The sequence below is a fragment of the Phaseolus vulgaris genome, chromosome 8, assembly GCF_051622355.1.
Source record: "Phaseolus vulgaris cultivar YP4 chromosome 8, ASM5162235v1, whole genome shotgun sequence".
Lineage (NCBI taxonomy): Eukaryota > Viridiplantae > Streptophyta > Magnoliopsida > Fabales > Fabaceae > Phaseolus > Phaseolus vulgaris.
In genome coordinates, this window is record NC_143505.1 from 5,223,190 (window position 1) to 5,237,342 (window position 14,153).

General features: G+C 29.8%; 2 protein-coding genes across 2 annotated transcripts; one reads left to right on the forward strand and one right to left on the reverse strand.

Moving 5' to 3' along the window:
• Positions 1-4,166: 4,166 nt before the first annotated feature.
• Positions 4,167-6,708, reverse strand: LOC137826830 (subtilisin-like protease SBT3). The gene has a single exon (XM_068632975.2). It carries the CDS (start codon positions 6,548-6,550, stop codon positions 4,256-4,258), a length of 2,295 nt encoding a protein of 764 aa, XP_068489076.2. The 5' UTR covers positions 6,551-6,708; the 3' UTR covers positions 4,167-4,255.
• A 3,636-nt stretch (positions 6,709-10,344) lies between these two features.
• Positions 10,345-10,878, forward strand: LOC137823569 (RING-H2 finger protein ATL11). Its single transcript, XM_068628755.1, has one exon. The coding sequence runs from the start codon at positions 10,345-10,347 to the stop codon at positions 10,876-10,878; it is 534 nt and encodes a 177-aa protein (XP_068484856.1).
• The last annotated feature ends 3,275 nt before the right edge of the window (positions 10,879-14,153 follow it).

The following is a 14,153-nucleotide window of genomic DNA, read 5'->3' on the forward strand; positions in this document are numbered from 1 at the left end:
ATAAGAGAGACACTCAAGTCAAGATATACATATAATTTTTCAACTCTCACACCTACATCTCGTACTCAGACAAACTTGAGCGTCAAAGTATCTTTGGAGGTATCTTCTCAGTAGAAATGGAATGCATTAAAGATGAAAAGATTATAACACCTAAAAGTTTAGACGTCTAGAAATTGAACTAGAAGAAAAGTTACTATTTGAGAAATCTAGCATTGTAAAGTCTCTAAATTTTTTCATGTTTTATAGAAATTTAACTTATTTGAAGTGAGATAGATCAACTTTAAATATTATAATTATTATTAATAAAAAAAATAGTGACTGATATTTTAAATAATACGAAATTGCTAGTACATACAAATAAAAAAATACATAGAGAAGTAGCAATAAAAAAATAGGTACTTGGAAATTCCTTGTAATATTTTTCTCATGCATTTCCCACTATCAAATGGTAGTCTCAACTTCTTCTTTTTTAAAACAAACGTATTCTTCACTTTACTATTTTAAGAAGAACATCGATGTCAAATAAGATAAGAATCTTGAATGGCAAATGAGACAGCATTTTGCATCGATGTCGTATTAATAGTAGTTATTATTTTATGGCACTCAACGATGCAAATATGGAAGAATGATGAAATAATAATGGTTTGGTTGATCAATTCAATGTTCACGGGCAAATTAAGCTCTCAAATTTCCTTCACAAGAAACCAAATGTCTCGTCATTAAAAAAAAGCACGTCTTCTTCGTTGATTTGACTAAATTGGAAACAACATATAACTATGGAATAAATCACATGTTTGGTTCAATATTAATTTTTTTTATATATAATTTTAGGTTTAATTAAATTTTAGGCATTTTATAAATTTAGATGTTTTTAAGTAAATTTTATTAAATATTTTAAAAATATATATATATTTTTGAATTGACTCGTTTAATTTTGTTATCTTTGAATTTAAGTGTTTACTTTTCACTTAGAAAATAAAAAATTACATAATTCAATTTTAAATCTCTTATAAATTTGAATACTTTTATTTTAAATATTTTATAAATTTGGGTATTTTTTAAAGTAAGTTCTTATTAAAAAATTATTCTATGTTAAAAAAAATATTTTTAATTGAGTTTTTATTATTAATTAAGTTGACCTGACCATTTATTTTTGTACTATTAAGCGCAACATAAATTTGGGTGATAAAAAAGTAATCTCTGGAAATTATCTTTACCAATGGATATTGTTTCTGTCTCCACATGACTCATTTTATTTTTATTTTAGTATTTAATTTAGAAAACAAATAATGTCAGATTGCAAAATCAAACAATCATATCATTTCACTTAATAACAAAATTAAACAACAGAAATTGAATAGAAAAATATAAAAAAATTTAAAAATATAATTTTTTTAATAAAAACTAAACTGAAAATACTCAGATTTACAAAGACTTAAAACTTAATTAAATATCAACATAAAGAGATTAAAAAAATGCTCAAATAGAACACAAAATTTGTTTAGCTAAAATAATTAAAAAAATACTTAAATTTACAAATAAAAAACATAAAACTTAATTAAGTCAAAATTTTAACACCCTAAGAAGTCTCGGATAAAATATTAATAATATAATTGATGACGATAGAAATATTAAATTCTAAAATACAAACACTTTAAATATATTACCCTAACATGTTTAGTGAACCACTTAAAAAGGAAAAACTCCTTCAATTACCATTTTACTAGAGTAAAATCTAAGAAATTATTTATATTGAAATCAGAATAAATAAATATGAAAGCTGGAAAGAAAACATATAGAGTGAAAGAAAAAAAATTGTATAGAAATAATGCTTAGGTATTTGGAAAATAATATTACGAGGAAAATTATTTACTTTTGGAAATATAAACTTTTGCACTGCATGGCATGGGAGAGTATATAACCTATGAAGCTTCTTCTATTAAATGGTGTCGGTATCGGATACTCATATCGGACACCGACACTGGTATGAACACTTGTAGGATACGTATCCATGAACTGTCCAATTAAAAAAGTATGTGTTGGATTTCTGACAATTTTAGTACGATTCTAACATAATTTTAAAAAGAAAAAATACATTAATTTTTTAAAAACGCAAACTTATTGTATAAGTTTTTATTATGATTATAAAAATAAAAAACAAATTCTTTTGAATCAATCATGAAAAATATTTTTTTACTCCAAAAAATAATTTGAAAGATATTTGTGCACATAAATCTTTATTGTCAATTTATATAATTCATAATTATATAATATATAAATTTGTGTTCCTGTATCCTACATTTTAAATATTATATGTATCTTCGTGTCCGTATCCGTGTCGTATCTGCAGCTAGTATATAACACAGAAAATGTAAATATTGTTTTAAATGTCTCATCTTTTTATAACTTATTTTGAATGCTATCTCTTATTTATTAAGGGTAATAAACAAAATAGTCATGTTCGTTAATTACATCATAAATTAAATGGAATATTTTCAATGAAAGATTTTAATTTACAATTATACAAAGATTTTTTTAAATATGTTATAAATTTAATTATGTATTTGTAATTTTTTGGAGATTATTTCTGACTTAAGCGACATAATTTCTTAAAATCCGTGTTGACTATAAAGGAAAGGATAAAAAACCTTCTCATCTTCACTAAGGTATTAGGTTTCGATAAAAACAAATGTAAAATGTTAGCTTTTGTCTTAATACATTTTTTTATATTTTTAATCCTTATATTTATCAAAAGTAACATAACTTTAACCTTCTCTAAAAATAGAAGTATTGTAAAAATTCAGGAAATGAAAATGTTTATAATTTTAAGAATAGACTTTATTCAATATTTCGAAATATTTTATACAACGAAAACAAATTTTATTCTATAACTAATTTTTTTTTATTGAATTACCAATTTTTAATAAGTATGGATGAAAAAATATCTAAAATAGACGAAGTATTATTATTTTGTTATTTTAAGTTAAGAAAATTATATATATATATATATATAACAATAAAATTATTTTATTTTTATTTATTTAAAATTTTATTTTTTTAAATTTTCTATCGTTTAACTTATCTTTGGAGTTCTGAGATGATTGCGTATTTTTTTACTAGTAGAACAAATGTATAAAGGACAATAGAAAATATATTAAATATAAAATTAAGGTACAAAAAAATCTCTTGTAAATGAAGTTTTAAGATTTTCTATTTTTATGTGAAGTTTTTATCTTGTGAAATACGATTGCAAATAAAATGAATTTCTGGTAAGCAATTTATGATTATAATAATATGCTTGATTTCTCAATAATGTTCTCTAAAAATAGGTTTTTTTAGATCAAAAATTCTTAAGTGTTTTTTTTGTTTGGTGTACTTGATAAATCTTTGAGTTTTGTATGATTGTCTAATTGTAAAAGTTAAAATTGTAATATTGGAATCATTATACTCATATCATTATATTTTATTCTGCAAATTTTTTTTATTCAAGAGCGATGACAACTAAAATATTAGAATTTGATTATGACTTGATCCACATAACCACCTAACCTACACCACAGATAATTGATATTACCTGCAATTACCTACCTGTTTTGAGATAATAATGGTTTAGCCTTTATTTTATTTTTTATCTATTTAGATGTTAAAGTGTGGATATAATGAATGTGTATGAATTGAGATATACGTGAATATTGAATTGGATGATAATAGAAAATACTTAAGATGGTATTAAGATGGTAGTTTGGGTTGACTTGTGTTTTCTAGTGCTAAGTATTGGAACTTATTAGTGAGATATATGTAATTGAGAAATTAAAGAAAGTTCTTGCATCAAACTTTGTTAAGTGGCTACAATAAATTACCTTGATTGCATTAAGCTATTATTGATGGACAATAAACTTTTATATGGGTAAGATGTTAGTGTCTAGTACAAATTGCACTAACCCTGCAAGAAATTTCTAGTTAGTTCTGCTGATTTTTATTCCCGTAATTCGTCTCTTAATTCAAGTGAAGATTCAGTGCAATGTGTTGGAGAAGATACATGTTTTAGTATGAGGCGTTTTAGTCACATTTCATTATTCACCACTTTCTCCAAATTCATGTAAATGACACTTCCACAGAAGTATCCTATGCAAATATGACACTGAAAATGGGAAACTCTCACCAAATTACTTAACTAGCAAATAGTAATATTATTTCTGGGTTTCAATTTTGGAGACAGAATTTCATGGCCAGGAGAAGGAAAACTCAAACCAACTCATACAAATCCACTTGGTGCCAGAACAATGGGGCTCCTAACTCTGTGTGCTCCACCATCTTCAATCCAAATAAGATCCCCATAAGAGATATCTTCCTTTTTGTACTTCCTATACTTTATCATCACATCGTAGCTTAGCTTCTCATTTTTGTATCTGAATGCTAATGTCTCAGGTGACACTGTCACCACAGAACCCTTAGGTTGTGTCACCTTGGCTCTGTATGTGGCAGCACCAACTCCAACATTGGTCACTGTCCTTCTAAATTTGTGGACAACTGACATTGTTTTGTTGCTATAGATAGCTATAAATGAAGGGTAGTTAAGATCAAACGATGGTTTTGCACAATTGTAGGAACCTGATCTTGTAAGGGCTAAGATTTGCTTTAGTGTGTAGTTCAAAGCACAAAGGAGATTAACATAGTCCTGTGGGGTGGCATCATATATCAAACCTGGATCAAGTGCTTTGTTGGGGTCAATTTGACCAGCTCCCATGTCAAGAGGGGAAGCATATTGAGAAGGATAGCCATAGTCTCTGATTGGATTTTGTGTATTATCTAGAGGACTAGCTGTGGTTACTAGTGCAGACCTTATAGCAGCAGCACTCCATTCAGGGTGTGCAGCTTTCAAAAGAGCAGCAACACCAGAAGCATGAGGGCAGGCCATCGATGTTCCAGACAGAAAAACGTAGTCACTGGTTAAGTACACATTGTTGCCAATTGAAGCTACCGGAGTATCAGGAATGAAAGCGGCAAGGACATTAGAGCCAGGTGCCATTATGTCAGGCTTCAAGACCCCAGAGTAGCTTGGTGAAGGACCTCTTGAAGAGTAACCGGCAACAGCTGGTGCTGGCTTTATTCCTACAAATGTTTGCTGAAATTTGATGCTGGCTGTTGGCTTCCTGTGGCTTTTTGCATACTTGATCACGGATGGTGCATCCTTTGCACTGATTACAATGCTTGGAGATCTGGCAGTTGCTATGTCATTTAACAAAGGACCATCAAGAAAAAACACTGCCCCTGACAAACTAGCTTCATTAACAACCCTCATTTGCTTGTAGATTGAGTCAGTGTCAGGAAGTAAGTCACATATAATGATCCCATTTGTTGCCAGTTTCGATAACAAATTGACTGAGTTACATGCTGATATATTCTTATTGTAGATAAGTGGAAGATTTTCCACCACGGCATTTGCTGGAAACAAGGTCCAACCCCTAATGGTTCGGCCATTTCCAAGAATTAGAGAATCAAATATGCGGTCAATGGTACCTGCAGCCACGGTCAGAAGCCAGGGCATTCCATTGTGCAAAGAACCAAGACCAGGACCATCGTTACCTGCAGAGGATGAAACCACCACCCCTTTTTCCATTGCTGCAAAAGAAGCTACTGCTATAGGATCCTCATAAAGTGGAACACCATCAAACCCCATAGAGATGGAAATGACATCAACCCCATCAGCAATGGCTTGGTCCATTCCAGCCAAAACATCAGAGGCGTAACGACCCTCGTCCCATAAGACCTTGTACATGGCAAGCCTAGCTCTTGGTGCAATGCCTCTAGCCACCCCTTTGGCATAGCCGAAGCAAGAGGCTCCTCTGACATAGTTGCCAGCAATTGATGATGATGTGTGAGTTCCATGACCCAAAGTGTCTCTAGCTGAGTTCATGCTGATTCTAACCTTGGGGTGTGCAGCAATCACACCTTTGTTGAAATATCTAGCTCCAATCAGTTTGAAGTTGCACATGGAAGTGTTGAATTCTTGCCCTTCCTCACAGGTCCCTTTCCATTTGTTTGGAATTTTCTTGGTCATGCCATCATCTTTGAAGCTTTCACTCTCAGGCCACACACCAGTGTCAATTACACCCACAATGACATCCTCCCCAAAATTCGAGGCATGCCATAGGCCACTGGAAGAGGCTAGGGAAAGAAACTCAAAAGTGTGAGTGGTGTCTATAGTGACATTTCTGTCTGGATATGCTGCAACAAAACCAGGGGAGTTCTTAACAGCCTCTAACTCTTCTGAACTTAGCACTGCACTAAAACCATACATGGCATGGTTATAGGAGTACACTGTGAGATTCTGTGATTGCTTGAATGAGTGACCAAGTGTTGCTGATTTTATGGAGTGAACGGTGGATTCAAACCAATCATGATGCGTTGTAAAGACAGTGGGAAAAAGGGATCTGTCCATGTGGATTATATATGTGGAACTCTCAGCAGCACTGCCATGAAGAGCCAATAGAGTAAGGAGGAGGAGCATGAAAGGAAGTGGAAACACAAAGTTAGGCTTATGTGCCATCTATGTTTATGCAACACAAAATGAAAACTTCCTCTGTGAAAAGCCTATCAGATCATGCAGCATATAAAGGAAAATGTTGGGTCTGTAGAACAACACCAATTATGATCGAATTATTCATCTTCAGCACATCTTTAACTTCATTTTTCTTTTAAAATCTTTTAACTATCTAATGCTTCTTTAATTAATATTCTTATTGTTTAGCAATATCTAAGAACATATATGAAAGCCAAAATGACACTTCTTTTCGAAGGAGTAGAAACAAAGAAGCATGGCGATTATAAGAGACGTGTTAGTATGAATTAACGTCAAAGAATCAGAAAAAAGAACAGAGTATTCGATTATTTTTGTCGTGCTGTTAACTTGTTGCAAGGGTTCTGCTCCGTTTAGAAGCCGTTAATTTTAGTTATTGATACCATATTATATGAGTAAATGATACTTGTGATCCAGTAGTTGCTTTTACTATTTACAGTACTAAACAAACTTTATTCTATAAATATATAGAGGTTCAAATTTATTTTATTTTTCATATACTTCACATTTTCTGCATTCTTGTAACGGGATTACTTGAATAATTTTTTCACAAAAATAAATGAGAAAAGAAAAGAAAACTAAAATTCATTTATTCACAAATTAATTATTCAATTTTATCTTATAAAACTCTAACTACTTCTTGAGAAATCTAAGCAAACAAGTCCAAATATAATAATTTGTCAAATCATTTATGCATTATTTTGACAAAAAAATAAGTTGGTTGTAAATTGTAATTTAACTAGCAACTAATTAAACTAGTCATAAATCGAAATAGTAACTTGATGTGGTTTCAATGATTAAATCACTAAAAATTAACAATTGATATGGTTTTGATTACTAGATTATTACAAATTAATGACTGATTTAATTTTGATCGTTAAATACAAATAATTCACCACATATTAGTAATCAATTTATTTTCAGTAGTTAAATCAATACAAACTAACTACTAAATTTAGTGATTAAATTATGATTGTTTTATTATTATTATAATTATTAATTTAATTATAATTATAATAATAATAATGTTATAATTATACTATACACTACAAGAATATCAACAAATAGAAATTAATTTTAGAAACAAAAATAATTAGTTACTATATTGACTAAATTAGAGACTATTTTAGAAACTAACAAAAAAAATTGTTTATAAATTAGTTTATATTATTGTTAGATAGTTTCTAAATTGGTATTTAATTAGCTATCAAGGTTTTTGCTACCAAATTTATAATCTAAATAACTGTTAGTTAAAACATTGTTAGCTAATTACATACCAATTTAGAAACTATTTAACAATACTATAACCTAATTTAGAAATCAATAATTATTTTAGTCTCTAAAATATCTATAATTTAGTCACTAGTAACTAATTATTTTTTTCTCTAAAATTGATTTCTATTCAATGATTTGATTTTTTTTTAGTGACAATTATAATTATAACTTTAATATATAAGTATAGTTATTATAATTATAATTATCATTATTATGATTATTATTATAATTATAATTAACATTAATAATATTATTATTAACAATAATAGTAATATTAATTATAATAATAATATTAATATCTATTATGATATGTAATTATTATAATTATAATAGTTATTAATATTATTATTATTTTAATAATGATAATAATAATTATATTTCTTTTATGTAGTGGTTATAGTTATTTCTTTATTCATGGAATTTGAGTTAAATTCACTCAGGTTGAGTAAACATTATTATTATTATTATTATTATTATTATTAATAATAGCTCCAAATTATTTTAATTATTGAAATCATAAACAAATTTAACGCGACAGGTTAGAAAACTAATTTTAGTTAATTTTCTTAATTGACGTTAAATTTCTTATAGGATTATTTCAACGGTTAATGCACATTTTAGAAAAAAAATTATGCATTTAAAAGATATACATTTTATGAATATATTACAAGTTTTAATTCCAAAACTTATGAACTCGGTAACCTCTTAAAATACCAAATCTACTAGTTTAGGTAAACAAATTGCCCACCACTATTCAATTTTTGTCCTTGGTTGGATTCAAGATTTGGATCTAGTTATTATCCAACTAGAAAGTTTCTCATACATGGTGCTCATAATTTTAATTTTGAATAAAATTAATAATTAAAGTATAAATAAAAGGAGAATCATTTAATTATTGATAATAAATAGTAAGCTTAAATATATTGTTGTCTATAAAATGAATGAGTTATGATGATAAATTATTCAAAATCAAAATACACCAATTTTATTGACATAATGCGTAAAAAATTAGAGAATAAATTAAAATAAGGATTTATTAAGATTATAATAATTTTAATATTCAGTTTGTCTAAAATAAACCTGTCTTAAATTTGGTATAGTGTTATAATATTAAAATACAAAATAAAGTCTAAATAAAAGTATTTACAAAAATTAAAAAGTTCCAAAATTAAAATGTATAAAATATAAAATTGAATTATCAATTCATTGAAAAAGCTAATTAAAATGACCAAACGACTTATAGAAGAAGATAATAGTTGTTAAATTTTCTCATGTGATAACTTTAATCAATCAATTATGTATACTAGTGATTTCATGTTTGAAGTTATTTTCATTTTTATTATTATTTTTATTATTATTATTTTCTTTTCTTTTCTTGTAATGGATTAGAAAAAATCTTTTTTTTTTTAAGGCGATTGACTTCTCGGTCTTTTCTCTCAATGTGAGTTCTCGATTTGAGTTTTCGGTTTAGACTTGATATGACTTAAATTTTTATCTATTTATAACACTTTCTTATTGAGCTTAAAACACAGTTGGACTTTTATTCTTTACACACGATCTTTTTTATGTTTTGGGCGATAAATTTTGCAACAATAACTATTTATTTATTTTTCACCTTTCGGTCAACTTTTCAGTTTTTCTATTGGTCAACCTCTCTATGGTAGAAAGCAAATTATTATTATTATTATAATATATAGAAAATAATTAGATCAATTAAGTATGTGAGTAGGATTTAATTTGTTCTCATGTATGTATGAATAATGTATGTATGAATAATGAAAACGTAAACACACGATCAATAATAAAAATAACACATCAAATTGTTGAAACAAATAAGAACAAATTTATAAAAAACAAATTTATCTGTACTTTGACATTTTGGCTATAGTTATTGGTACCCGATTAGTAAATCGTGTATAATCAATTTTTCACTCTATAAAAAACCTTCAAATTCTTTCCTAAATAAGTGTTTTGAAAAAATGGAAATAGTTTAAATTAAGAGATGTTTGTTTACTCACATTCTTCGTTTAGTTACAACATGTTCAGCCTCTTCCGTAATTTCAAACCCCATTAAATCTTTTGAAAATTAATGATTGAAACAATTTTTAAGTAGTAAATTGATAGTTTATCTTTTTTTGTGAATAATCAATCTTCTGTTAATTTTATTCTATTAATATATAAAGAAGCTGTTTTAAATTTTTTGTAAAAACAACCAATTTCTTAAATTTTAATTATGTTTGCATGCAACCCTAAAAAAGCAAAATAAATCGCAAATACAACACCAAATGAGTAATAAACCTTTTGGGGTTAATTAAGCAACTAAGCACCAGCTTATAGGTTAATTTTAGATGTACAACGTGAATTAGGTTAAAAATTTGTTCAAACCCAACACACTGATAGAGAAAACATGTACAAAAGGCTCCTACGATGTAATCACCACGAAACTTGTCTCATGTCACAACCTTTGACCAGAAGAAGATCAATCGGCAATGTCGTTGTTGTCTCCTTCTCCCTCCGTCGTCTACAACGGGCCACCCATGAACTCCAACAACGCTGGATTGGACATATTCACCAAGGTCTTCCTATTGATCCTCTTTCTGTCTCTCTTCATTCGTGTCTGTTACGTGTACATGAGCCTGCGACGCGACCAAGGTGCCAACAACGACAACATAAGCGACAGCATCGCATCCATGATCCATAACGATCAAAACAATAACAACCTCACAGGGCTACCCTTTGATGTCGTGAAGTCGTACCACACTTTCCCTTACAGCAAAACCAATAGTGTGGCAACGATGTGCGACCATGATTCCACCTGCGCCATATGTATTGAGGATTACGAGGAATCGGAGATGCTGAGGATGATGCCGCAGTGCCGCCACTACTTTCACCGAGATTGCGTTGACGCCTGGTTGAAGGTCAATGCCACGTGTCCCGTTTGTAGGAACTCGCTCAAGGAAACTAGAAGCAATAATGATAACAATATTAATAACAATGGCGGCAATGCCTTTGAACGTGTTTAATAATATCATCATTCAACAAGCTCAAATGGTTTTGCAGAGAGGATTTTTTTTCTTCTTCTTCTTCTTTTTCAAATTGGTTTTACGTGTACATGTTCATAATGTTCAGAGTTTTTTTGAAAATTGATGAATGTAGCTTTTTGTTCTTGGAAGAAAATGGAGAGGAGATAAAGGGAAAAAAAAAGGGAAAGTGATAATAATGACGAGAAAGAACGAAAACTGTAAGGGAAAAAAATGTAAAATGTATACGAATGTAATTAATTAATTAATTACTCGAACCTTTTTTTTAGGGTAAAACATGCTTCTTAATTTGCTCTCCAAATTCTTTGATTTTTCAAATCTATCTTATTGTGTGTATTTAGAAATAAACCCAATCTAATAAACCCAAATTCTTTGATTTTTAAATCTATCTTATTGTGTATATTAATAAAATGATTTTTTTAATAAGAATTTAATTAAAAATATTTAAATTTACAAGTTACTTAAAAAATAATTAAAATACTTTATTTTATCGTGGATTTGAACTTTGTGTTATAATATAGCTTTAGCTTACCCTTAAACTTTTAAAAAAATTTAAGGCCATGAACTAATCTTAATACATAGGTTCTAGAGATTTTCTTTTTCCATGGTTTCTCTCGCACCTAATCTAGATAAAACAAATATTATAAATTAAAAATAACAATTTTAAATTTTGAAAGACGAAAATAAAAGGTATAATACCACTTAGTATTTTTTTTCAAATACTCAATATATTCCTTTAGTTTTTCTTGGACTCAACAATATAGTTTCAAATTTTGTTTAAATGACTCAATTTTATTTTTTTTTAACATTAATATGACTAATGATAGCGTGAGATGTGACACGTGGACATTTTAAGTTAAGGTGAATAACCGTTGTGTTTTTAGTCATTTTATGAGTTGGAAAAATATATATTTTTTAAAAGATTGAAGACAAAAGCATAGTGAGATTTTTCTTAGTTGAATGTGTGGAGATTTGGAGACTGAATTTATGCAAATTGGAGTTAACAATTGGTGATTGCATCGTGGTTTTGTCATTGGTTTATGTAATGTGATGTTTTCTATTTAGTTTCTAAGGTGAGTGTCACTTCTTGATTGTTGTTGCCATGTTTGGTTTAAGTTTTATGGTGAGATCAAAATATTATTTTATTTTAATTTTGGTTGTTTTTTTTTTTGTATTTGATTGTGTAATTTTTAAATCTCATTGCACTTTGTGAGTTGATTAAGGTTTAGAGTTCCACCAAGTGCAAATGTTCATTTTATGTGGTTTATCATTTTTTTGCCAATGTATGTGTTGTTGGATTGATTTGAATATTTTTTGGTTTATGTGTACATATCCATATATTTATAGGGTTATATATATATTAATTAATTGTGATGTATGAGGATTTTTTTGACGTTGTGGTCCACTATGATGAGAGTTTGTGAGTATTGATAGACTAAAATATGTTGGTTAAACAGGTACATTGTCATGTGACTCACATAGATGAAGTTATTTTAATATACTATACATTCTTAAAGAAATGGGATATGTTACATTAAAGGAGTAGTGATATTCTAGTGGTGGGTGGGTGTAATATGGTCAATATTGCAAGACAATGTGACAAAGTACATTTATTTTTTATACACATGGTTTATAAACCTGAGGTACTTGAAAATCTTTTGAAATATAAGACTGATAAGGATAGTGTGATTGTATAGAGTGTGCAAAGTAATGATGTTGAATATGGGAATGATGTTGAGGCTAATTTTTGGTAGGGGGGTCAAGTTGAGGTTAAGGCTAAGAGTGAGAATGTGGGTGAGGTTAGGTATGGAGGGGGAATGACAAATGTACAATATAGGTGAGGTTCAAGTGAAATTGTTTTTAATACTAAAAAATTTGCACAATGACAAATGGATGCAATTACGCAACTCATACTTCCACAACCATGGAAAGAATTATATTAGTTTTGCAATCCTCAAACATTACAATTGTACAAGGATGAGGACTAGTAGTGAGATATTGATGAAGAATGAAACACACACCTTTTTTTTTTTTATCAGCAAAGAATAAATAAAATAAAAAAGAGACACTTCAGGGGTGTCCCAACCCTTATACAAAACCCCAAATGCAAGTAATCTAGTACCCTACCAACTAATGATCCAACAATACACAATCCCAGTACAAAATATAAGAACCCAACAAACACAGTTACATCAACCCACCAAAAAGGTTACACCCTCAAACAAAGATATACAAGAGGTTTTTGCCATCAGGCTGAATTACCATAACCAAGTGTCAAACTCGATAATAAAAGACACATCACCCAACAACTAAGCCAAATCTTTGTAACAGGCAAACTGTACCAAAAATCCAAAAACTAACATCAACAAACCGATCCTTCGAGGATAGTACATAGACCAGATATTGCCTGCAAGAAAAACGTAACAGCTTCCAATCGCAGTTATGAGCAAAGAACTCAGCCCGACCCTGCCAAACAAAATGTCCCAGACAACCGCAATACAGAGCAGAATCATCAGTCTGACCCTGCCAGATAGGAAATACCAAAACAACCTGCACAACCACTTAAAGCTTTCCAAGCCTCAGTCTAGCCATTCATATAGGAGTTACCGAAGGAACCTGCGCAAACCACACCACAACTACCAAAACTAGGAAAGAACGTTAGCTAAAAACACAAAAAATCAGACTTTCAAATACCTCATACAACAAATAGGATCCAAACACCAGTCTGAGTAAGAGAATGCAACCGATTTTTCTTTTACTATGACCCAAGACCAGGTCTTCCTTTGTGCCACGGTAAAAACCTCCACTAGATCCACCCGCCCATTCTCAAACACAACCTTATTCCTGTGATTCCAAATTTCACTCACAAAACCTACCCAAATACCCCCCCAACACTTGGTAACTGCGTGGTTCAGACCAAAAGGTTTGAACATCCTAAAGTGCATTTGTGCATCACAATGTAGCACCAACGGGAAACCCAACCACGTGAGACACATACCCCAAATTCTCCAAGAAATCTTACACTCAAAAAATAAATGTCTTACCGACTCTTCTTCCACACCACACAGAGGGCACTGATCGCACATCAAAGGTATACCGTGTCTCGAAAGATTGTCCTTAGTAGGAATAGCATTACGTAACACCCTCCAAGCCAAAAAATGTGCCGAAGGTAAGGTCTTTAAAGTCCATAAATTCGCGAACAGATCCTCCCCCACTACTGACTCCTCCCCCATGAGGCACTTATATGCTACCTTCAC